This window comes from Poecile atricapillus, chromosome 29 (assembly GCF_030490865.1).
Source record: "Poecile atricapillus isolate bPoeAtr1 chromosome 29, bPoeAtr1.hap1, whole genome shotgun sequence".
Taxonomy (NCBI): Eukaryota; Metazoa; Chordata; class Aves; order Passeriformes; family Paridae; genus Poecile; species Poecile atricapillus.
Window position 1 is genome coordinate 4,572,011 of NC_081277.1, and position 25,000 is coordinate 4,597,010.

Consider the following 25,000-nt stretch of genomic DNA (forward strand, 5'->3'; position numbering starts at 1 on the left):
AACAGATCTCCCCGGATGCCTCTGAAAAACCAGATCTGAGTGAATAAAAGCGTTTTCAATGAATTAAAATTCTAAAAACCAAACCAAAATCGATGAGAGGCGGTGAAGGAAATAAAATTTCCTCCCTCCCCAGCTCAGCACGGAGCCAAAAATCGAGGAAATCTCATCCCATGAATGATTTTAAACCTCCAGAGCAAATCAATGCTTGAGGTTGACAGAAATTTCACCCCAGGATGATAAAAAAAAGCCATTAAAGATCTGCCTGAGCTGCTTGGGGAGCTTTCAGCCCCTGATGATTCCCACAATAAATTAAAAATTCATTAATGATCAGTCCTCAATAAACGTCTCAATTCCTGCAAGCAGAAATTCGTTTTTCGGAGGAAAAATTGGGTTTTTTTCGGTTTTGGCTCAGAGAGGGGTTTTCAGTAAATGTTCTTATATAAATAATTTGGTGGTGGTGGTGTGGAATAAATAATTGCAGTAAATTTTGGGTGGATTTTGGGTGGTTCTGGGTGGATTTTGGGTGGATTTTGGGTGGATTTTGGGTGGATTCTGGATGGATTCTGGATGGATTCTGGATGGATTTTGGGTGGATTCTGGATGGATTTTGGGTGGATTCTGGCTGGATTTTGGGTGGATTCTGGGTGGATTTTGGGTGGATTCTGGATAAATTCTGGATAAATCCCAGATGAATTCTGGATGAATTCTGGACGGATTCCAGATGGATTTTGTATGGATTCTGGATAAATTCTAGATAAAGTCTGGGTAAATTCTGGGTAAATTCTGGGTAAATTCTGGATAAATTCCAGATGGATTCTGGATGGATTTTGGATGGATTCCAGATGAATTCTGGATAGATTCCAGATGTATTTTGGATGAATTCTGGATGGATTCTGGATGGATTCTGGATAAATTCTGGATGGATTTGGGTGGATTTTGGGTGGATCCTGGATAAATTCTGGATAAATTCTGGATAGATTCCAGATGGATTCTGGGTGGATTCTGGATGGATCCTGGACGAATTCTGGATAAATTCTGGGTGGATTCTGGATAGATTCCAGATGTACTTTGGGTGGATGCCAGATGGATTCTGGATGGATTCTGGATGGGTTCTGGATGAATTCTGGACAAATTATGGATGAATTGTGGATAGATTCCAGATGGATTCTGGATAAATGCTGGATAGATTCCAGATGGATTCCGGATGGATTCTGGATGGATTCCGGATGGATTCTGGATGGGTTCTGGATGAATTCTGGACAAATTACGGATGAATTGTGGATAGATTCCAGATGGATTCTGGATAAATGCCGGATAGATTCCGGATGGATTCCGGATGGATTCTGGGTGGATTCTGGATAAATTCTGGATAGATTCCAGATGGATTCCGGATGGATTCTGGATAAATTCTGGATAAATTCTGGATAGATTCCGGATGGATTCTGGACAGATTCCAGATGAATTCCGGATGAATTCCGGATGGATTCTGGATGCCGGCCGGGCTGAACGGGGCCGGGCTCTGCTGCTCTGCTCCTCCCTCTCTCCATTTATTTATTCCTGCGCGGAGCTCCGGGGCTCAATCACCTCGGAGCGAGCGGGCAGCGCCTTCCCAGCCGGTGAGTGCCGGGGAAACGGGGGAAAAGGGGGCTCCAAGAGGGATAAACCCGGAGCTCAGGGGGGTTTGGAGCCCGAGGGATTCGGGGCTGCCTCTTTCCCTGCCCTGGCAGCCTAAAAAAATGGATTTTCCAGCGGTTCCTTAAGAGGCAGAGCGCTGCTCCTGCGCGCTCCTTGTTTACTCAGCGTTTACTCAGCGCTGGCGGGGGATTTCTGCTCCGAGGTTTTGTCTTTTCCAGGGGAAGCGAAAGAGAAAAGGGGGGGTTTTCTACACCCAGAGGTGACATTTTCTGGGGAATTCCCATTTTATTTCGAGTTCTCAGCCAGGAATTTTCACCCCCGGCATCTCCAGGAGGGTCCGGCCGCCCCCATCCCCGAGCATCTTCCCACCTCCACCTTCCCCTCCTGCCTTCGCTGCCTTCCCAAGGTTATTTCCAGGGATATTTTGGTGTTTCCAAAACCAAAAACCTCCTCCTTTGCCAAGCACGTAATTGCTGCTTGCGAGGGCTCCTGGCAGCCTCCATTTTCCGCAGAGTTCCTCCAGCTCCGGCACAAACCAACCTCAATTAATTCCTCATTTCCAGCACCCGCCGGGAGGGCGAATTTGGGCCAGGAAGGTTAAAAAGAATCAAGAAAAAAAAATATAAAAAAAATTCCCTGCGATGATTTTCCATCTATAATTTAATATTAATAAATATTAATGTCATGGTCAGGCCATGAAGAGAATTTCCAAGCAGAGAGATCCCAGCTTTTCTCCTCGGAGAAAAATCTGGGATTTATTTTTTTGTTTCTGGGAGAAAATCCCGGATTCCCAGGAAGCAGCTCCTGATCCCCATCAGTGACTCATTAATTTAGAAGCTTCTCGCTGGCTAATTAATGCCCTGTTTATCAGAGCTCGGAGGGTAATTAGAGGAGCAGCTCAGCGCTGTGATATTCCGGGAATTTTGAGTCAACCTCCAACCTTGGGATTTCTTTAATAAATGTGCCTTGAACCCCTCTTATCCAGGGTTCTCTCTCCCCTTTGGAACAACGAGGGGGGAAAAAACAATTTAAAATTCATTTTCAAACCGAATTTTCTGCCTTTTCCTCCTCGGTTTTTTCGTTTTCCCGAGGAGCCGGGTGTTTTTTCCCTGCCTTTTTGGCTATTTTTAACCCCCCTGATCTCATCCCTGCCCCCAGCGGGTGGGTGCTGAGGGTGAGGAAGGCTCCAGAGCCCAGATTTTTCCATGAGCCGGCAGTGCCAAGCCTGGAATTCCATCACCAGGATGGTGCAGCTCCCCCGCGATTTTATTTAGGGGGATCCCACCCAAACCACCGAGCTCAAAGGGTTTAAATTCAAACCTTCCTGGGCACGAAATCAGATTATTTTTGGGGGGAAAAGGGGAGAAAAAGCGTAATTTAGGAGCTCAAAGTGGTGAATCTGCTTTTTGAGGCCCACAGAGCCACGTCCAGGTGGCAATAAAAGGATTTCTGGTTTATGCAGGGGTTTTTTCGGTTGTTCAGAGCGGCTCAGGAGGGTTCAGCATCTCCTGCCTGCGCTCAGGTTATTCCTGGGGTGATTCTGCAGGGAGCTGCTCCTTAATCTCTGCAAAAAAACCCCAAATTTGGGATCCAAAGGGATTTTGATGTTTCTGTTGTACCACGGTGCAGAATCCAGGGATGACCTCGCACACCCAGGGGTGATTCTGGAGGAGAACCCGGCCTGGGGAAGGATGGAAAACGCATTTTTATCGCTGCAATCGCTGCGGGGGAGCAGCAGCTCGGCATCCAGAGGGGTTTCACAGCTTGGGAAGGGTTTTCCAGAGGGAATTCCAAAGGATTTGCAGCTCGGCTGTGGATTGTGCGGGGAGGGGAGCGGGGATTCCAACCTTGCCGGCCCTGCCCGTGGGAGATGATCGGAATGGGAGCAGTGAACGATGAGGTTATGGATGATCCCAGGTCATGGATGGTCCCGTGGATGATCCCGTGGATGGTCCCAGGCCATGGATGATCCCATGGATGGTCCCGTGGATGGTCCCGTGGATGATCCCAGGCCATGGATGATCCCGTGGATGGTCCCAGGCCATGGATGGTCCCATGGATGATCCCAGGCCATGGATGGTCCCAGGCCATGGATGATCCCATGGATCCAAAGCCATGGATGGTCCCAGGCCATGGATGATCCCATGGATGGTCCCAGGCCATGGTATATAAATATATAGATATACCTATATATAAAATAAATAGGTATATAGATAGGTATATAGATATATCTATATATTTTATGTATATAGCTGTATCTATATATCTATATACCTATAAATCTCTATATATTTTATATATACCTATATCTATATACCTATAAATCTCTCTATATTTTATATATACCTATATCTATATATCTATATACTTATCTATATATCTCTATATATTTTATATATATCTATATCTATATATCTATATACCTATCTATAAATCTCTAGATATTTTGTATATAGCTATATCTATCTATATACCTATGAATCTCTAGGTATTTTATATATAGCTATATCTATATATCTATATACTTATCTATATATCTCTATATATTTTACATCTATAAAACGTGAAATATTTTACATTTATGTACAAATCAATGCATTGTGGGTGGGGATAAACACACATTTAGCCCAGGGCCGTTTGTCCTGCAGCTGGACTGGAGGGTCCAGAGGTGTTTTGGGTGGATCCCGAGGGGGTCTCAGCCATGCCCTGACACTGTCCTTGTCCCCACAGCCATGGCCCGGCTCCTGGGCACCCGCTGCCTGCTGCTGCTGCTGCTCCTCGGCGTCCTGGCCCAGCTGGCCACCTCCAAGAAGGGCAAAGGCAAACCCAGCGGGGGCGGCTGGGGCACGGGGAGCCACCGCCAGCCCAGCTACCCCCGCCAGCCCGGCTACCCCCAAAACCCCGGCTACCCCCACAACCCGGGCTACCCCCACAACCCCGGCTACCCCCACAACCCCGGCTACCCCCACAACCCCGGCTACCCGGGCTGGGGCCAGGGCTACAACCCGTCCAGCGGGGGTAGCTACCACCAGAAGCCGTGGAAGGCGCCCAAGCCCAAGACCAACTTCAAGCACGTGGCGGGGGCGGCGGCGGCGGGCGCCGTGGTGGGGGGCCTGGGGGGCTACGCCATGGGCCGGGTGATGTCGGGGATGCACTATCGCTTCGACAGCCCCGACGAGTACCGCTGGTGGAACGAGAACGCCGCCCGCTACCCCAACCAGGTCTACTACCGCGACTACCGCGGGCCGGTGCCGCAGGACGTCTTCGTGGCCGACTGCTTCAACATCACCGTCACCGAGCACAACATCGGCCCCGCCGCCCGCAGGAACGCCTCGGAGGCCGGCGCCGCCGCCAACCAGACGGAGGCCGAGCTGGAGACGCGCGTGGTGACCAAGGTGATCCGCGAGATGTGCATCCAGCAGTACCAGGAGTACCGCCTGGCCTCGGGCATCCGGCCTCGCCTGCTCGACGCCTCGCTGCCCGCCCTGCTGCTCCTCGTCCTCTTCGCCCTGCACTAGAGCTCCCCGCGGCTCCCCGTTGTCACCCGTCGTGACCCCGACGTCACCCGTCGTGACCCCGATGTCACCCGTCGTGACCCCGATGTCACCCGTCGTGACCCCGATGTCGCTTGCGGTTGTTTTTACGGTGAGGAGCCCCCCGGCGCCTCCGCGGTTTAGGAGAACGGGATGAAAATTTCACTTTTCTGCCCCAAACGCGTCCCCAGGACGGCGCTGGAGACCGAAAGCGCGGCCTTCACCTCCTCCTCATCCTCCTCCTCCTCCTCCTCCTCCTCCTCCTCCTCGGGGTCACCCCAAGAGGGGAGCTCTCCTTGGCACCCCAAGAGTTCTCTTGGTTAACAGGCGGGGTTTGGTCTCGCCCCAATCCCGCTGCCCCCGCACCCCCTTCCCCTGGGGCACCTCGGGGGGGTTTCTGAGCAGCCACGGGGTTTCTTGCAATTAATTTCTTGTAATTATTGCAATTAGAACCTTTGAATTGTAAAAAATAACCCTTCCCCGTGCAGGCCCTGCAGCACCGCACCAAAATAAATCCATTTTTCACCCCTCACCACGGCGAGGCTCAAGCACCAGTCACGCTTTAAAAGCTTTTTAAAGCACTGCAAAATGCCCCAAACACCCCCAAAAAGGTTTTTCACCCCAAAAAAAAGCTATTTTGGACGCTCCAGGTGACAAGTCACGTTCATACTTCAACACCTGGACCTAAAGGACGTTAAAATGCAGCAAAAAAGGATTCTCAGGGGGGGTCAAGCTCATAGCAAGAGACTGGAATCGGCCAAACCACGCTGGTCCAGCAAACAGCATCGGGAAAAACCAGCCTGGGAAGGGAGATGCTTTAAAAAAAAAATCACATTTGTGAATAATTCCTTTGCCCTGTGGAAGCAACGGGTGAAATTCTTGCTTCTTGTGTCGATGCTGGGCTGGGGAGTAGCTGTAACATCCGTGGCGCTGCGCTTGAGCTCGATTCAATATCTCGTGTACGTTTATTTTTATTTTAATTTTTATTGCGAGGCACTGATTAACACTGTCCTAAACGAGATTTTTTTTTCTCTCTCTCTTTTTTTTTTTTTTTTGCATCGGTGTAAGCTAAGTGAAGATTAATTCTATATATATTATATAAAAAAAATATATATATATATAAATGGAGATGAAAAGGAATGATTGCAGGATAACCACGGGAAGAGCAGGGCTTTGTGACACGCGGATGTTTTGTAAAAATCCCGGGATTTACCGCGCTGAGCCTTTTCTGGAATGTTCCACCTCTGCTACAAATTAAAAAGGATCAAGCCAAGGCGCCCGGGAGCCTCCTTGGTGCAGCAAAACAGAAGCGGCTTTTTCCTCTTTTTCCGAATTTTCCGCATTTTCCGAATTTTCCGCATTTTCCGCCCTCCCTGTCCCCCCTTCCCGGCCTGAGGGAGCTTTAGTTCCCTTCCAGGACCGAATCTGGCCCAAATCCCAAAATCCCCGGGAATTTTTTCTCCTCCCTTGCTCCCCACGATGGTTTTGCTGCATTCCAAGAAGTGTTTTCTAATTTCTGTCTAATTTCGGTTTCTGTCTAATAAAGGAATTTTTACATTTGCTGTTTCAGTGGCGTTAAGCCTGACCCAAGCCCTGCTTAATTATGGGATCCTGGGTAATTAATTATGGGATTCTGGGCAATTTAATAATGGGATCCTGGGCAATTTAATTATGGGATCCTGGGCAAATTAATTATGGGATCCTGGGCAATTTAATTATGGGATCCTGGGCAATTTAATTATGGGATCCTGGGCATTAAATCATGGGATCTTGGGCAATTTAATTATGGGATCCTGGACAATTTAATTATGGGATCCTGGGCAATTTAATTATGGGATCTTGGGCAATTTAATTATGGGATCCTGGACATTTAATTATGGGATCCTGGGTAATTAATTATGGGATCCTGGGCAACTTAATTATGGGATCCTGGACATTTTATTATGGGATCCTAGGCAACATAATAATGGGATCCTGAGCAATTTAATTATGGGATCCTGGGCAATTTAATTATGGGATCCTGGACATTAAATCATGGGATCCTGGGCAATTTAATAATGAGATCCTGGGCAATTTAATGATGGGATCCTGGGCAATTTAATTATGGGATCTTGGGCAATTTAATTATGGGATCCTGGGCAATTTAATTATGGGATTCTGGACACTTAATTATGGGATCCTGGGCAATTTAATTATGGGATCCTGGGCAATTTAATTATGGGATCCTGGGTAATTTAATGATGGGATCCTGGGTAATTAATTATGGGATCCTAGGCAACATAATCATGGGATCCTGAGCAATTTAATTATGGGATCTTGGGCAATTTAATTATGGGATCCTGAGCAATTAATTATGGGATCCTGGACATTAAATCATGGGATCCTGGGCAATTTAATTATGGGATCCTGGGCAATTTAATTATGGGATCTTGGGCAATTTAATTATGGGATCCTGGGCAATTTAATTATGGGATCCTGGACATTAAATCATGGGATCCTGAACAACTTAATTATGGGATCCTGGGCAATTTAATGATGGGATCCTGGGCAATTTAATTATGGGATCCTGGACATTAAATCATGGGATCCTGAACAACTTAATTATGGGATCCTGGGCAATTTAATGATGGGATCCTGGGCAATTTAATTATGGGATTCTGGACACTTAATTATGGGATCCTAGGCAACATAATCATGGGATCCTGAGCAATTTAATTATGGGATCTTGGGCAATTTAATTATGGGATCCTGGACATTAAATCATGGGATCCTGGGCAATTTAATTATGGGATCCTGGGCAATTTAATTATGGGATTCTGGACACTTAATTATGGGATTCTGGGCAATTTAATTATGGGATCCTGGACAAGTTAATGATGGGATCCTGGGCAATTTAATTATGGGATCCTGGACATTAAATCATGGGATCCTGAACAACTTAATTATGGGATCCTGGGCAATTTAATTATGGGATCCTGGGCAATTTAATTATGGGATCCTGGGCAAATTAACTATGGGATCCTGGGCAACTTAATTATGGGATCCTGGACATTTAATTATGGGATCCTGGGTAATTAATTATGGGATCCTGGGCAATTTAATTATGGGATCCTGGGCAACTTAATTATGGGATCCTGAGCAATTTAATTATGGGATTCTGGACAAGTTAATTATGGGATCCTGGGCAATTTAATTATGGGTCCACATCCTCCAGGTGCGGTCTCACCTGAGCGGGGCCGAGGGGGGCAGAATCCCCCCGGAGCTGGGGGTCAGCCCAGGCTCGATGGGAATGGATCTCCATGGAATTTATTTCCATTTATTTTGCATTTCACGACCAGAGGAGCCCTCCTCCAGCAGCCCCAGCTCTGACAAAGCTGCAGCCCCGAGGCAGGAGGAGAAATTTCCCCAAAAGAAGGAAGGAAAAAGCTTCACTCCGTCCAAAAAAAGGGAAAAAAAGAATGAAGAAAGAAATCCCCCTATTTCCCGAGATGAACTCATGGATAATTCCAGGAAGAGGCTCCCAGCACTTGCACCGTGAACTCCCCTGGGGAGGGTTTGGCCTCAGCAGCAGCAGAATTATAAATTTCCCATTTTTAACCCCAAAACTCCCATCTTCAATTCCCTCCCTCCCAACCGCGGCCAAAACTTTGACAATGCTCTGAGAAATTAAAAACTGACATTTTCCCTCCCTGCACACGCAGGATCCTGGTTTTTTTTTTTTTTTTTACCCAGAACGGGGATTTTTGGTGATTTTTTGAGCCAAAACTCAGAACTTTCCTGGCTCTGGGGAGGGTGACACGCTCTGAACTTTTGTGTCCTTTAAGGGATCAAAGATCTCCCCATGGCCCCCTGCAGTGAGCTGCTGAAGCAGAGAAATTAATTAATTATTAGCTAAACACTCCAAATCCTGGAGTGAGGATGAGGAGGGTTTCTGATTTACTAAATCCCCCCCCAAAGTGTAAATAAATAAAATCTGAAGTTGCTTTTTTAGAGTCTTCTCCAAATCTCTCTCCACGCATAAACACCCCCCATCCAGGCAGAACAACTGAATCCTTTTTTCCTGGCTGGAAAAAACCCGTAAAAAGCGGAATTTTGGTGCAGAGCTGCCCGGTTTGGAGGAGGAATATTCTGATTTAGAGGTTTGGGATGCAAAGCAGGAGCGCAGAGCTCAGCCTGGGCTGGTTCCATCCCGGACCGACAGCTCCACCTCCCGTCCAGGATCTGGGAATTCCATCCCAGCTTGGGGCATTCCCGGGGATCCAGGCTCTGGGAATTCCATCCGGGCTTGGGGCATTCCCGGGGATCCAGGCTCTGGGAATTCCATCCCAGCTCCTCCCCACCCTCCCAGGGAGGAATTCCTTCCCAAAACCACCGCTCTTTTCATCTCCTCCATGCAGGATTTGTCTCCACTCTGACAAACCCGAGGCTCAGTCTAAAATCTGGGTGCGTTTTGGGCCGGGAATGCTGGAAATTGGGATATCAAAGGTTGGGAACGATCAGATCAAAGCTAGAGGGATGGGACCGAGCAGGATTTGCCCTCAGGCAGCCTCCCCTGGATATTCCCATTCCCTGCGCGGCTCCCAGTGCCAAAGACGATGGATTTGGTTAAAATCAGAGGATGCCTCAAGGCCAAACTTTATTGCAAGGCGGAGGGCTCCGTTTCCACCCCCCTCCCCGCGAGTCCCAGCGCTCTTCTGGGGGGAAAGGAGCGTTTTTTGGCACAGCCGTGACACGGGAAGGCAGAGCCGGGCGGTGCCGCTTTCCACAGGTCCTTGCAGGGCCGGCTTTGCTCCCGCAGCTGCTGGGGCTCGCAGGATCCATCGGTTCCCGGCTGGAGCTCTCAGGATCCCGGCTGGGGCTCTCAGGATCCATCGGTTCCCATCTGGAGCTCTCAGGATCCATCGATTCCCGGCTGGGGCTGGAGCTCGCAGGATCCCGGCTGGAGCTCTCAGGATCCCGGCTGGAGCTCTCAGGATCCCTCGATTCCCGGCTGGAGCTCTCAGGATCCATCGGTTCCCGGCTGGAGCTCGCAGGATCCATCGGTTCCCATCTGGAACTCTCAGGATCCGCCCGGTGGCTCCCGGTGAGCCCCAGCCCGCTTGCCCAGCTCCGGCTGCCGGCCCAGAGCTCCTCTCCCACCTCCCCAATCCACATCCAATCTCCCAGGGAATTCAGTTCTCGCCTCCCGGGGGTCTCCGCTCGCCCCTCAGCGCTGTAGCCCGTGGCTAACGAGGCAGGAGCCCGACGCCAGCAGCAGGGCGAGCCCGATCCCCGCTCTCCGCAGCCCGGGGGCTCCGCTGGGGGGTCCCCGCTTTCCCCCCAGCTCGGGCCAGCCCCCGGAGTGGAAGCCCCCCGAAGGGGGCGGCTGCCGAGCCGCCGGGACTCCGTGACCCAGGCGGGACGGCCGCGGGCGACCCAGCAGCCCCATCCCGTAGCCCGCGGCGGCTCCGGCCGCGATGGCTCCGGCCACCTTGGAGCCGCGGCCCGGGGCGCCCCCGCCTCGGGACACGGAGCGGAAACCCCCGCGGAGCCCCCCGGGCCCGGGGCTCCTCCCGCCGGTCCCGCGGCGACCGCCGGCAGCGTGGCCGAGGAGGGCGAGCAGCAGCAGCAGCAGCAGAGCCCAGCGGCGAGCGCGGTCCAGGGGCCGCATCCTGCCCGACCTGCGGAGTAACGGGGGGTGAGAGCCGGGACACCGGGACAGCGGGAGCACCGGGACAGCGGGAGCACCGGGACAGCAGAGCCGGGACCACCGGGACACCGGGACCGGGATCACCGGGACACCGGGACACCGGGACAGCGGGACAGCGGGACAGCGGGAGCACCGGGACAGCAGAGCCGGGACCACCGGGAGCACCGGGACACCGGGACCACCGGGTCAGCGGGACACCGGGACACCGGGACAGCGGGAGCACCGGGACACCGGGACAGCGGGACACCGGGACACCGGGACAGCGGGACAGCGGGAGCACCGGGACAGCAGAGCCGGGACACCGGGACACCGGGACAGCGGGACAGCGGGACAGCGGGACAGCGGGAGCACCGGGACAGCAGAGCCGGGACCACCGGGACCACCGGGACACCGGGACCACCGGGTCAGCGGGACAGCAGAACCGGGACCACCGGGACAGCAGAACCGGGACCACCGGGACCCCCGGGACACCGGGACAGCGGGAGCACCGGGACCACCGGGACACCGGGACCACCGGGACACCGGGACCACCGGGTCAGCGGGACAGCGGGAGCACCGGGAGCACCGGGACCACCGGGACACCGGGACCACCGGGACACCGGGACCACCGGGTCAGCGGGACAGCGGGACAGCGGGACCACCGGGACACCGGGAGCACCGGGACACCGGGACAGCGGAACCGGGAGCACGGGGACACCGGGACCACCGGGACCCCCAGGCCAGCGGGACCGGGACCCCCGGGACCCCCGGGACACTGGAACCGGGACCCCCGGGTTTTAAATATTATTAAATGTTATTAAAATATGTGATCAATAACCAATATTTTCTAATAGCGACCACTAATAAATAATAATATATTATGTTGTGTTACATATATTATATTATTATATATATATATTATATAATATTATATATTTTATATATTATAATATGATATTATTAAATTAATATTGTATTGTTTTATTATATTTTTATTATTATATATAGTACATTATATATTATTATATTTTATTATTATATGTAGTATCTATTATATATATTTATAGATAGTATATATATATAAAATATTTATTTTTTATATGTTGTTTTATGATATTTGCTCTATGTGTTTATACCTATTTTTATATATTACTTTTTTAGGTATATTATATATATTTATATATAGTATATATATATATATAGTGTATATATAGTGTATATATATAGTGTATATATATATATATATATATAATATTTATTTTTTATATGTTGTTTTATGATATTTACTCTATTTTTATGTGCTTATACCTATTTTTATATATTACTTTTTTAGGTATATACTATATATTTATATATAATATATATATATAGGGTATATATATATATATAAAATATTTATTTTTTATATGTTGTTTTATGATATTTACTCTATTTTTATGTGTTTATCCCTATTTTTATATATTACTTTTTTTATATAATATTTATTTTTATATGTTGTTTTATGATATTTACTCTATTTTTATGTGTTTATCCCTATTTCTATATATTACTTTTTTCGGTATTTAACACATTCTGGTGGAAGCTGTCGCTGCCCATCACAAGGGCCTGGCTGATCTTTAATATCCCTTCTGCCATTAATTAAACTTTAAATGAATTTTTAAATCAGTGTTTTAACGCATCCCTGGCCGCTTTAACCTCACCCCACCCTCGTCACAAGCAGCGAGGATGAGGAAAAATTCCCCAAATTCCCTCAATCCCCCATCCCAGGGATGGGATTGTGCTGGGGCTGAGCAAACAAAACTCATTTTGCTGAGGCTGCTGAGGCAAAAATCATCCCCGAAAGAGCCGGGGACAAAAGGATTGAACAAAACAGAGCCCCCCTGGCCCTGAGCCCCGGCAGCGTCAGCGATTCCCTCCCCGCTGGAAGCTGCCAGGCCTGCCTGATCCCTCCACAAAAATCAAAATATTCCTTTATTCATTTCATTTTCTTCATTTTCCCACCCCTCTCTAAACCCAGAGCTTCAAAAATCAAAATTTTCCTTTATTCATTTAATTTTCCTCCTTTTTCTGCCCCTCTCCAAGCCCAGAGCTTCAAAAATTAAAATTTTCCTTTATTCATTTAATTTTCTTCCTTTTCCTGCCCCTCTGGAAGGTGCCAGGCCTGCCTGATCCCCCAACAAAAATCAAAATATTCCTTTATTCATTTCATTTTCTTCATTTTCCCACCCCTTTCCAAGCCCAGAGCTTCAAAAATTAAAATTTGCCTTTATTAATTTAATTTTCTTCCTTTTTCTGCCCCTCTCCAAGCCCAGAGCTTCAAAAATTAAAATTTTCCTTTATTCATTTAATTTTCTTCCTCTCTGGAAGGTGCCAGGCCTGCCTGATCCCTCAACAAAAATCAAAATATTCCTTTATTAATTTAATTTTCTTCCTTTTCCCACCCCTTTCCAAACCCAGCTCTTCAAAAATTAAAAATTGCCTTCATTAATTTAATTTTCCTCCTTTTCCTGCCCCTCTCCTCCAGCTCTTGGGGTTATTTTAAACAAAGCCCAGAGAAGTGTTCCCTTCCACCCCAAAACCGGCCGGAAAATCCCACAAAAAGGAATTTCCCTTCCCGATTTCCCCCCTTTTAGGGGATTTAAATTAAATTTAAATTAAATTTAAATTCAATTTAAATTCAGGGATCACCCTCCAGGGTGAACCCCAGCTCTGGAGGGGGCTCCCCTTCCCATCCCAACCTCCAGCTGGGCTTTGTGCCAAAATAATTTGATTTAATTTCATTTTTTTCCTCTCTCTGCACCCATTTTTTGCTGTTTTTCCCCCAGAATTGTGAGGTTGCTGCTCTTACCCGAGCGTGGATCTGTCCCCAGCTCAATCCCAGATTTTCCCGCTGGGATCAGCTCCCAGTCCTGCCCCTCCTGCCTGGGAGGGATAACGGGGCGGGAGCTGAGCCCAAAATAATCTGAGCCTGCCCTAAGGGCTGGAAAAACCCCAAAACAGACAAAGATTCCCCAAAAAAACCTGGGAATCTGGAAGTGTTTCTCCTCCTGGAACTTCACTGGGATTCAGGTGGGTTTTACTCATTTTTTACTCATTTTTTACTCATTTTTTACTCATTTTTTACTCATTATTTACTCAATTTTTACTCATTATTTACTCATAATTTACTCAATTTTTACTAATTTTTTACTCATTTTTTACCCATTTTTACTCATTTTTTACACATTTCTTACTCGTTTTTTGCTAATTTTTTCCTAATTTTTTCCTCATTTTTTACCCATTTTTTACTCATTTTTTACTCATTTTTCACTCATTTTTTCTCATTTTTTACTCATTTTTTCCCCATTTTTCCCCCATTTTTACTCATTTTTTACTCATTTTTTACTCATTTTTTACTCATTTTTTACCCATTTTTTACTCATTTTTCACCCATTTTTTACTCATTTTTTACCCATTTTTTACTCATTTTTACTCATTTTTTACTCATTTTTCACCCATTTTTTACTCATTTTTCGTCATTTTTTCCTCATTTTTACTAATTTTTTACTCATTTTTTCCTCATTTTTTGCCCATTTTTTACTCATTTTTTACTCATTTTTTACCCATTTTTTACTCATTTTTTACTCACTTTTTACCCATTTTTTACTCATTTTTTTCTCATTTCTTACTCATTTCCACCCCATTTCTACCCACACAAAACGATTAATTTTGGACAATTCAGGGGTGGTTCATTCCTCATTAAATCGCTCCACATTTTATTTAATTTCCTCGTTAAATCCACTCAGCAGCGCCACAATCACCCCTCAAACACATCAGAAACTCTCCCAAACACGAGTTAAAGACAGAAAAGGTACCATTAAAAATTAAAAATTAAAACTATAATTACACAAATTCATTGCAAAAATCTCAAAGGGGAGGGGGAGAAAGTCAGAGCTTTAGTTCACATCGAGGTATAAACTGGATATTGCTGGTTTAAACTGGGAGGAAAGAGATTTTTCCCAGCTGCTGGTAAAAAATTTTCCCGCTTTTCCACCAGGAAAATTTGCTGGAAAACGGATTTGGAAAATAAAATCCTCTTTATTTTATATTTTATATTTTATTTCTTTCCTCTTCCTCCTCCTGCCTTCCTCCTCTTCCCACCCAGCTGGAGATGCTCGAGGCTCTCAGCCGTCCCTGCGAGTTCTATTTGGCATTTTCAGCTACCAGAGAGGTTTGACATCGCGGTTTTCTTTAAAAATCCCTAAATATTAGTGCAAATTAGAGCAGGGGGAAGATTTGGGGAAAAAAACCGGGATTTTCTGCTGGAAATCCACCCCCAGGAAAGGGTTAAACCCCAAAAAACCTCAGGATTTACAGAATCCTCCCGGCACCTGGGAGTTAATGTGCTTTTTCTCTAAAAAAACCAAAATAAAATGAATTTTTTTGTGCTCTTTTGCTGAGCAGCAGCTCCCTGAATTCCCTGGGAATTTCCAAACTGAGCTCCCAAAATTCCCAGCTCTGGAATTCCTCGCTCAGCCCCTTTGTGCTGCTCAGAGATTTCCTCTTTTTGTTTGTATTTTGTTTTGTTTTTTGTTTTGTTTTCCCTGTGTTTTCCAGGGATTTGAGGTTTGGGCTGGAGCTGCTGCCAGCCACGGTTTCCCTGGAAAATTCCCACAAGGATTCTGAGGGGGGGTTTGGGATTTGGTGATTCACCGGGAGATTTTGGGGTTGGAATTTGGGAGATTTTGGGGTTGGAATTTGGGAGATTTTGGGGTTGGGATTTCGTGATTCACCGGCAGATTTTGGGGTTGGATTCAGTGATTCACTGGCAGATTTTGGAGTTGGAATTCAGGAGATTTTGGGGTTGGAATTCGGGAGATTTTGGGGTTGGGATTTGGGAGATTTTGGGGTTGGAATTTGGGAGATTTTGGGGTTGGAATTCGGGAGATTTTGGGGCTGGAATTTGGGAGATTTTGGGGTTGGGATTCGGTGATTCACCGGCAGATTTTGGGGTTGGAATTTGGGAGATTTTGGGGTTGGGATTTGGTGATTTACTGGCAGATTTTGGGGTTGGGAATTCGGGAGAGTTTGGGGTTGGGATTCCGTGATTCACCAGGAAATTTTGGGGTTGGAATTTGGGAAATTTTGGGGTTGGAATTCAGGAGATTTTGGGGTTGGAATTCAGGAGATTTTGGGGTTGGGATTTCGTGATTCACTGGCAGATTTTGGGGTTGGGAATTTGGGAGATTTTGGGGCTGGAATTTGGGAGATTTTGGGGTTGGGAATTCGGGAGATTTTGGGGTTGGGATTCAGTGATTCCCTGGCAGATTTTGGGGTTGGAATTCGGTGCCGAGCATCCCACGGGCGCTCACATCGCCGTGGGGCCCTCGGAAATCTCCTCCAGCCTCTGCTCAATCATCAGCCGCAGGATGGAATATCTGGAGGAGGCAGAGCACGGAAAAGGGAATTCCTCAGACTCCCAGAAATAACACAAACCCCAAAAATGAGGTTTTTTTGGGGGGGACCAAAGCAGCCCCTGCAGGATTGTCCTTCCCTCCCGGCGTCCCCCCAGCCCCACGCACTTGTGCTTCAGCTTCTTCACCTCCCGATCCTCCTCCTCCTCCAACTTCTGGATGAAGCTCCTGAGGATGGGCATCTCAAATTTGATGTACTGGGCGACCTGGGTGGGAGAGGAGCAGCAGGAAATGGTGAAGAGGGTGATGAGTTGATCCACCCCCTCATCCTCTCCTTAGATTTAACCAAAAATCCCAAAATTCTGCGGCAAACCCTAAAAAAAATGATGTTTGTGACCATCAGCCACTGCAAACAAGCGAGAGCTGGAAAATCATCGGAAAAAAGATCCTCCTAAGGTTTATTTATTTTAATTCAGCTCTGTCTGAGCGTCCCCAGAGCTGCTTAAGCCCAAATTCACCCCAAAATTGTTGGGATTTCAGGGCCTGGGGAGCTGCAGATGGCACAAGAGAGCCTGGAAAAACAATTCCACCAAAAGCTGAAATCGCTGCTCCGTGCTCAGATTTGGGATGGCACAACCGGGCTGGGAGAAAGGAATTTCCTGCAGGATTGGGATTTTCATGGAGCAGCTCCAGCGAGTTTATTTGGGATAAATCCTTCGCTGTGAGGGCTGGGATGGAATTCCCAAAAAATCTCCTGGATCCAGGCCAGGTTGGAGCCACCCAGGACAGCGGGAGGTGTCCCCAGCTGGGCTCTGGGTGAGGTTTAAGGTCCTTCCCAACCCAAACCTCTCCGTGATCCTGCGATCCCCGGGTTTTTCCCAGCCCACCTGAGGGTGACACTCACGTCGTAGGTGACCTCTTCCACCTGGTCCTTCTCCATGAGGAACACCTTGGACACCTGCTCGCAGGGGCCCTGCAGGACGCGGGCGAGCAGGGGGAAATCGCTGCCGCGCAGCTTCTGCTTCTCTGCAACGCCACAGCCGCGGGGTCAGCGCCAAGGGAAAGGGCACGCAAGATTTGGGGTGTGGGGCAATCAGAATTTGGGGTGTGGGCACTCAAAATTTGGGGTTTGGGGCAATCAAAATTTGGGGTTTGGGGCACTCAAAATTTGGGGTTTGGGACACTCAAAATTTGGGGTGTGGGGCACTCAGAATTTGGGGTTTGGGGCACTCAGAATTTGGGGTTTGGGACACTCAGAATTTGGGGTTTGGGACACTCAAAATTTGGGGTTTGGGGCACTCAAAATTTGGGGTTTGGGGCACTCACACCCAGGGGTTTGGGGCACTCAGAATTTGGGGTTTGGGACACTCAGAATTTGGGGTTTGGGGCACTCAGAATTTGGGGTGTGGGGCAATCAAAATTTGGGGTGTGGGGCACTCAAAATTTGGGGTTTGGGGCACTCAAAATTTGGGGTGTGGGGCACTCAGAATTTGGGGATGGGGCACTTCAACCCAAGGGCGCAGGACACTCAGAATTTGGGATCTGGGGCACTTAAACCCAGGGGTGTGGGACACTCAAAATTTGGGGTTTGGGACACTCAAAATTTGGGGTTTGAGGCACTCAAAATTTGGGGTGTGGGACACTCAAAATTTGGGATGTGGGGCAATCAAAATTTGGGGTGTGGGGCACTCACACACAGGGGTTTGGGACACTCAAAATTTGGGGTTTGGGGCACTTCAACCCAGGGGTGTGGGACACTCAAAATTTGGGGTTTGGGACACTCAGAATTTGGGGTTTGGGGCACTCACACCCAGGGGTTTGGGACACTCAGAATTTGGGGTTTGGGGCACTCAGAATTTGGGGTTTGGGACACTCAAAATTTGGGGTTTGGGGCACTCAGAATTTGGGATGTGGGACACTCAGAATTTGGGGTGTGGGACACTCAAAATTTGGGGTTTGGGGCACTCAAAATTTGGGATGTGGGGCACTCAAAATTTGGGGTCTGGGACACTCAGAATTTGGGGTCTGGGACACTCAGAATTTGGGGTTTGGGGCACTCAGAATTTGGGGTTTGGGGCACTCAGAATTTGGGGTTTGGGGCACTCAGAATTTGGGGTCTGGGACACTCAGAATTTGGGGTTTGGGGCTCTCATGTCTGGGATAATTTGGGGTTCTCAAGCCCAGGGTGATTTGGGCTCTCACCTCCACTCGTGTGCACCATGTACAGAGCAAACTCCTCTGCCGAGTTCTCGATCTGGGGGAGACACAAAATATATAAATATAAATATAAATATAAATATAAATATAAATATAAATATAAATATAAATATAAATATAAATATAAATATAAATATAAATATAAATAAATAGAAATAGAAATAAATAGAAATAGAAATATACATAGAAATATACATAGAAATAGAAATAAAAATAGAAATAGAAATAGAAATAAATAGAAATAAATAGAAATATAACTATAAATAAATAACTATAACTATAACTATTAAGAGAAATAAATAAATAAATATATAAATAAATACAAATAAATATAAATATAAATAAAAATAAAAATAAAAATATAAATAAAAATAAATAAAAATAAAAATAAAAATATAAATATAAATAAATATAAAAATAAATATAAAAAAAAATATATATATATATATATAAAATCCGAATGCAGGTTTTACATAAATAATCCATAAACCAGATTATTTTTAACGCAGCCCCAAGCCGGCACTCAGATCATCCCAGGAGCTCTCAGGGGTCTCTGCCCTCACCTTGAATTTGTTGAGGAGCAGTTTGAGCACCTGCGGCGTGGTCATGGTGCTGTTGATGCGCACGTTGGTGACGGAGCCGTAGGCGGGCGTGAACACCGAGGTCTGGGGGGCAGGATCAGCGCTGAGAGCCCGGCAGGATCCCCCGGATCCTGGCAGGATCCCACAGATCCCTGTGGATCCCGGCAGGATCCCCCAGATCCCCACAGATCCCGGCAGGATCCCCCAGATCCCCACAGATCCCGGCAGGATTCCACTGATTCCAGCAGGATCCCATGGATCCCCGCGGATCCCGGCAGGATCCCCATGATCCCTGCAGATCCTGGCAGGATTCCCGCGGATCCTGGCAGGATCCCACGGATCCCAGCAGGATCCCCCGGATTCCCGCGGATCCCGGCAGGATCCCACAGATCCCAGCAGGATCCTATGGATCCCCGCGGATCCCGGCAGGATCCCACAGATCCCCGCGGATCCCGGCAGGATCCCCCAGATCCCTGCAGATCCTGGCAGGATCCCCGCGGATCCCGGCAGGATCCCGGCCTCACCTTGTGGTTGTAGAAGTGGCCGTTGATGGAGAAGCGGTGCCGGCGCAGCCGCCGCTGCTCCCCGGGCGTGCGGGCGCTGCCGCGGGGCCGGACGCCGACGTCGCTGCGGGTTCTCATCAGCTGAGGAGCCTCCTCCGCCGGCCTGGGGGCTGCAAAACACCCGTGGGACCCTGGGGACCGCGGGGACAGCGGGGACAGCGAGCCCTGCTTCTCCTCTGGAGCTCCAGGAGGTTGTGGACAAGGAGGAACCACCCAAGGTTCTCCTCTGGAGCTCCAGGAGGTTTTGGACAAGGAGGAACCACCCAAGGTTCTCCTCTAGAGCTCCAGGAGGTTTTGGAGAACACCCTGGGACAAGGAGGAACCACCTGGGGTTCTCTGGAGCTCCACAAGGTTTTGGAGAACGCCCTGGGACAAGGAGGAACCACCTGGGGTTCTCCTCTGGAGCTCCATCAGCGTTTGGAGGACACAGTGGGACAAGGAGGAACCACCTGGGGTTCTCCTCTGGAGCTCCAGGAGGTTTTGGACAAGGAGGAACCACCTGGGGTTCTCCTCTGGAGCTCCAGGAGGTTTTGGAGAGCACACTGGGACAAGGAGGAACCACCTGGGGTTCTCTGGAGCTCCAGGAGGTTTTGGAGAACGCACTGGGACAAGGAGGAACCACCTGGGGTTCTCTGGAGCTCCAGGAGGTTTTGGGCAACTCTCACAGGGTGGGAGTTGGGTCAAAGATCCTCGTGGTCCCTTTCCACTCAGGAGATTCCAGAATTTTCCTGCTGCAGAGCAGCCACTGGGAGTCCTCACTCGGATGCAGAAATCCTCACCCCAAACTTCTCACCCCTACAAACTTCCCAGGACAACTTTGAACCGGTTTATCCTCCCCCAGCTCCCGAGGAAAGTCATGAATTCCCAATTAACCACCTAAATCTGGATAAAACCCCTTCTCCCGGGAACTCGAGCATCTTCCCTCTCTTTTCCATAATTTAACTTTGTTCTCCTTCCCCTTAATGAGAGCAGGAAAACGAGGGCAGAGCCTGAGATCTCTGCCTGAAAACTGGCCTGGATCCAGATTATTATAAACCAGCTTTTCATCCATTTTTAATGAAGCTCTCGGGCTCCAGCTCGGGGTGTTTTAATTCAAAGCACGTCTGGAGCAGGGAGAAATCTCCGGCAGGAGCTGCTCCAGCTGCACAAACGGTGCCTGAGCACCCCGAGGAGCTGTAATTCACTGAATTTTGGGGGAAAATTTAATAAAAAAGCCTTTTTTTAATGTGCTGGCAGAGGATTGAGGCCATAAAGCTGAGGGGAGTCGTGGTGGGGTGATTTAATTAAGGGGGGAAAAGTGTTGAGAGTGGGGAGAGCAAAAAGGGGAAAAGTTGGAGGATCACGGATGGGGATTTGAGGACCAAGTTTTTCAAGGGCTCAGCTCCTCTCGAAAGGGTGAGCTCATCCTTCTTTAACCTCCCAAAAAACACCCCAAGAACATCAGAAGGAGTAAATTTCATCCAGCACAAAGGGTTAACGGAGCTGTGGCTGAGCTCTTCCCCCTGGGCTGAGGAGGAACCGGGAGGGGACAAACCCTGGGGACAAAGCCAGCAGGTCACCGTGGTCACCGCTTCCCAACGCTCCCGTTCTTCCTCCAGGAACAGGAAGCTCCAACATCCTCCTCCTCCTCCTTTTCCCTGCAATCCCACCGGGATCTCTGCTCCGTCCCCGCTTCCTTTCCAAGCCCCACCACATCTCACAGCCCAGGAAAAACCCCTCGGGAATCAGGGAATCCTTGAGATTTCCAAGATCATCGAATTTGGGAAAAGAGCGAATAAAACAATTCAAGGTGCTTTGGGAGCTTTGGGAGCGGCTGAGGTGGAGCAGGATGGGAAACTGAGTCAGGAGTTCAGGACAAAGCCCGGTTTGTGTTTTCCTGAATTGAACCGGCTGCTCCTGGCCGCGGTGGATCCGAGCCCGGCTCACCTGCGCCGTTGCCGGGGTTCTCCGTGCCGGGAGCGCTGTCTCCATCCGCCAGCGGGATGTCCGGCAGGGTGCTGGGCTTCAGCACCGACCTGGGGAGGACAGCGGGGTGGTGGGTGCTGTGCTCATGGTGTCCTGGCCATGGTGTCCTGGCCATGGTGTCCTGTCTGTCCCTGCTGTCCTGGTCATGGTGTCCTGTCTGTCCATGGTGTCCTGTCTGTCCCTGCTGTCCTGTCCATGGTGTCCTGGCCATGGTGTCCTGTCTGTCCCTGGTGTCCTGGCATCCTGGCCATGGTGTCCTGTCTGTCCCTGCTGTCCTGGCCATGGTGTCCTGTCTGTCCATGGTGTCCTGTCTGTCCCTGCTGTCCTGTCCATGGTGTCCTGGCCATGGTGTCCTGTCTGTCCCTGGTGTCCTGGCATCCTGGCCATGGTGTCCTGTCCATGGTGTCCTGTCTGTCCATGGTGTCCTGTCCCTGCTGTCCTGGCCATGGTGTCCTGGCCATGGTGTCCTGTCTGTCCCTGCTGTCCTGGCCATGGTGTCCTGGCCATGGTGTCCTGTCCAAGGTGTCCTGTCCCTGCTGTCCTGTCTGTCCCTGGTGTCCTGTCCCTGCTGTCCTGTCCATGGTGTCCTGTCTGTCCATGGTGTCCTGTCTGTCCATGGTGTCCTGGCCATGGTGTCCTGTCCCTGGTCTCCTGTCTGTCCCTGGTGTCCTGTCTGTCCATGGTGTGCTGTCCTTGGTGTCCTGGCCATGGTGTCCTGGTGTCCTGTCCCTGGTCTCCTGTCTGTCCCTGCTGTCCTGTCCATGGTGTCCTGTCTGTCCATGGTGTCCTGGTGTCCTGTCCCTGCTGTCCTGTCCCTGCTGTCCTGTCTGTCCCTGGGCTGACGGGCTGGAGGGGGGCGGGTTTGGGGGCTGAATGGTTTTGGGGCTGGGTGTGATTTTTGGAGGTTCCTGCCATTTTTTGGGGCTCCCTGTGTTTTTTGGGGGTTCCTGCCTTTTTTTGGGGCTCCCTGTGTTTTTTGGGGGTTCCTGCTGTGTTTTTAGGACTGGCTGTGTTTTTGGGGCCGGCTGTATTTTTAGGGCTGGCTGTATTTTTAGGGTTTCCTGCCATTTTTAGGGCTGGCTGTGTTTTTAGGGCTGGCTGTGTTTTTAGGGCTGGCTGTGTTTTTAGGGTTTCCTGCCATTTTTTGGGTCTCCCTGTATTTTTAGGGTTTCCTGCCATTTTTTGGGTCTCCCTGTACCCCACACTCACCCGTGGGCTCCGAGGTTGCAGCCCGAGTGCCATGAGGAAGAGGAAGGTGGCGGGCGGATGCGTTGGTTGTCGTCCTGCATCTGCAGGCGGATGGGGCGGCGCAGCCCCCAGGAGATGTTGAGCAGCCCCTCCACGATCAGCTCCCCCTCCTCCTGCGGCACAGACAGGGATCAGATCCCGCAGGAAAAGCGGGAATTTGGGAATTTGGGATCAGGGATTGTGGGCTCTCACCTCCCGGTGCCGCAGCTGCAGGTTCTGCCCCTCGTAGTAGATGTTGTAGGTCTTCAGGTGCAGGAGCAGCTCATTCCTGGGGGGATAAAAATGGGAAAAAAGGGTTCTGAGATGGGGTTTGGGGTTTGGGGGAGATGCTGAAGTGACCCCCGAGCTGCCCTGGGGGAAAGCAGGAATTGTTTCCCTGGTTGAGGAACCCCAAAAATTGCTTTATTTAATTTTATTTATTTTATTTGGGTGTTTTGCCTCCTCTGGAGCTCCTTTCTGGAAGGTTTTTTGCAGCCACAATTAGGGGGAGAAGCTCCCTGTGGAACGGAAGTTCCCCATAAATCTTATTTATTTATATATTTTATTATATATATTTTATAATAATATAAATATTATTTATTTATTATTTATTTAAGTTCCCCATAAATCTTCCAGAAGAAGCCACATCAGAGCTCAGCTGGTCACGAGGATGAAAATCAAATCAGTTTTCTGGGGGTCACACTGGAGTCACGAGGGATCACAGGAGAGGGCTCACAACAAAGCTCTGCTGATAAATCACTGATAAAAAATAAAAATAAAGATAAAAACAAGGACAAAAATCCAGATAAAAATCTATTTTTATAGATTCAGGATGCTCAGCTGATAAAAACCAACCCAAACCACGAGGATTTGGGTTTAGGAGAGGGGGAAATGTAAAATATTTGCTTTATATTTATATATATATTTATAATTAATTTATATTTATATTTATATTTATATCTATATTCATGTTATTTATATTTATATCGATATTTATATTTATATTTATATTTGTGTATATTTTATTTATAAATATATTTATATATATGTTATATATTGTTATATGTTATATATTCTATATATTGTATATTGTATATACTATATTATATACAATATCATAGACATTGTATATATTTTATATAGTTTTTTGATTATATATACTTATCTCAAATATTGTTTTATAGTCAGAGATATGTTATATTTGTTATATATTGTTATATATTGTTATATACTGCGATATATTGTTATATATTGTTATATATTGTGATATATTGTTATATATTGTTATATATTGTTATAAACTGTGATATATTGTTATAAACTGTGATATATTGTGATATATTGTTATATACTGTGGTATATTGTTATATATATCATCCACCCTGGAATATCCCACATTCCACATCCCCTGGAACATCCCCTGCAATATTCCACATTCCACATCTCCTGGAATATCCCCTGGAACATCCCCCTGGAATAACCCCAGGAATATCCCCAGGAATATCCCCCATTCCAGACCCCCCTGGAATATCCCCCTGGAACATCCCACATTCCACATCTCCTGGAATATCCCCTGGAATATCCCACATTCCACATTCCCTGGAATATTCCCTGGAACATCCCCCTGGAATAACCCCTGGAGTATCCCCAGGAATATCCCCCATTCCAGACCCCCCTGGAATATCCCCCTGGAACATCCCCCATTCCACATCTCCTGGAATATTCCACATTCCACATCTCCTGGAATATCCCCAGGAATATCCCACATTCCACATCTCCTGGAATATCCCCTGGAATATCCCCTGGAATATCCCACATTCCACATCTCCTGGAATATTTCACATTCCACATCTCCTGGAATATCCCCAGGAATATCCCCTGGAATATCCCACATTCCACATTCCCCTGGAATATCCCCTGGAATATCCCACATTCCACATTCCCCTGGAATATTCCCTGGAACATCCCCCTGGAATAACCCCTGGAATATCCCCCGGAACATCCCCTGGAATATCCCCAAGAATATCCCCCATTCCAGACCCCCCTGGAATATCCCCTGGAATATCCCACATTCCACATCCCCTGGAATATCCCCTGGAACATCCCCTGGAATATTCCACATTCCACATTCCCCTGGAATATCCCCTGGAGTATCCCCAGGAATATCCCCCATTCCACATCCCCCAGGAACATCCCCCATTCCACATCCCCTGGAATA

The 25,000-nt window shown here is 48.2% G+C and overlaps 2 protein-coding genes across 3 annotated transcripts in view; one reads left to right on the forward strand and one right to left on the reverse strand.

The window, feature by feature from the left end:
- The first annotated feature begins 1,492 nt into the window (after positions 1-1,492).
- PRNP (prion protein) lies at positions 1,493-6,725 on the forward strand. The gene is made up of 2 exons (XM_058859391.1): positions 1,493-1,616; positions 4,366-6,725. Exon 2 carries the CDS (start codon positions 4,368-4,370, stop codon positions 5,151-5,153), a length of 786 nt encoding a protein of 261 aa, XP_058715374.1. The 5' UTR covers positions 1,493-1,616; positions 4,366-4,367; the 3' UTR covers positions 5,154-6,725.
- Positions 6,726-14,552: 7,827 nt separating this feature from the next.
- RASSF2 (Ras association domain family member 2) overlaps positions 14,553-25,000 on the reverse strand; it is a 16,187-nt gene continuing 5,739 nt past the window's right edge. For both annotated transcript variants that reach the window (XM_058859415.1, XM_058859416.1), the window contains 9 exons: positions 22,996-23,071; positions 22,765-22,916; positions 21,517-21,605; positions 19,552-19,700; positions 19,010-19,111; positions 18,432-18,483; positions 17,134-17,255; positions 16,398-16,495; positions 14,553-16,253 (listed from right to left, as the gene is read on the reverse strand). In XM_058859415.1, coding sequence (XP_058715398.1) covers positions 16,184-16,253; positions 16,398-16,495; positions 17,134-17,255; positions 18,432-18,483; positions 19,010-19,111; positions 19,552-19,700; positions 21,517-21,605; positions 22,765-22,916; positions 22,996-23,071 — 910 coding nt within the window. In that variant the 3' untranslated portion in view covers positions 14,553-16,183. The remainder of the gene's footprint in view (positions 16,254-16,397; positions 16,496-17,133; positions 17,256-18,431; positions 18,484-19,009; positions 19,112-19,551; positions 19,701-21,516; positions 21,606-22,764; positions 22,917-22,995; positions 23,072-25,000) is intronic.

What these genes read in the sequence shown, in the direction of transcription:
- PRNP (XM_058859391.1), top strand. Translation starts at nt 4,368, where the DNA reads ATGGCCCGGCTCCTGGGCACCCGCTGCCTGCTGCTGCTGCTGCTCCTC.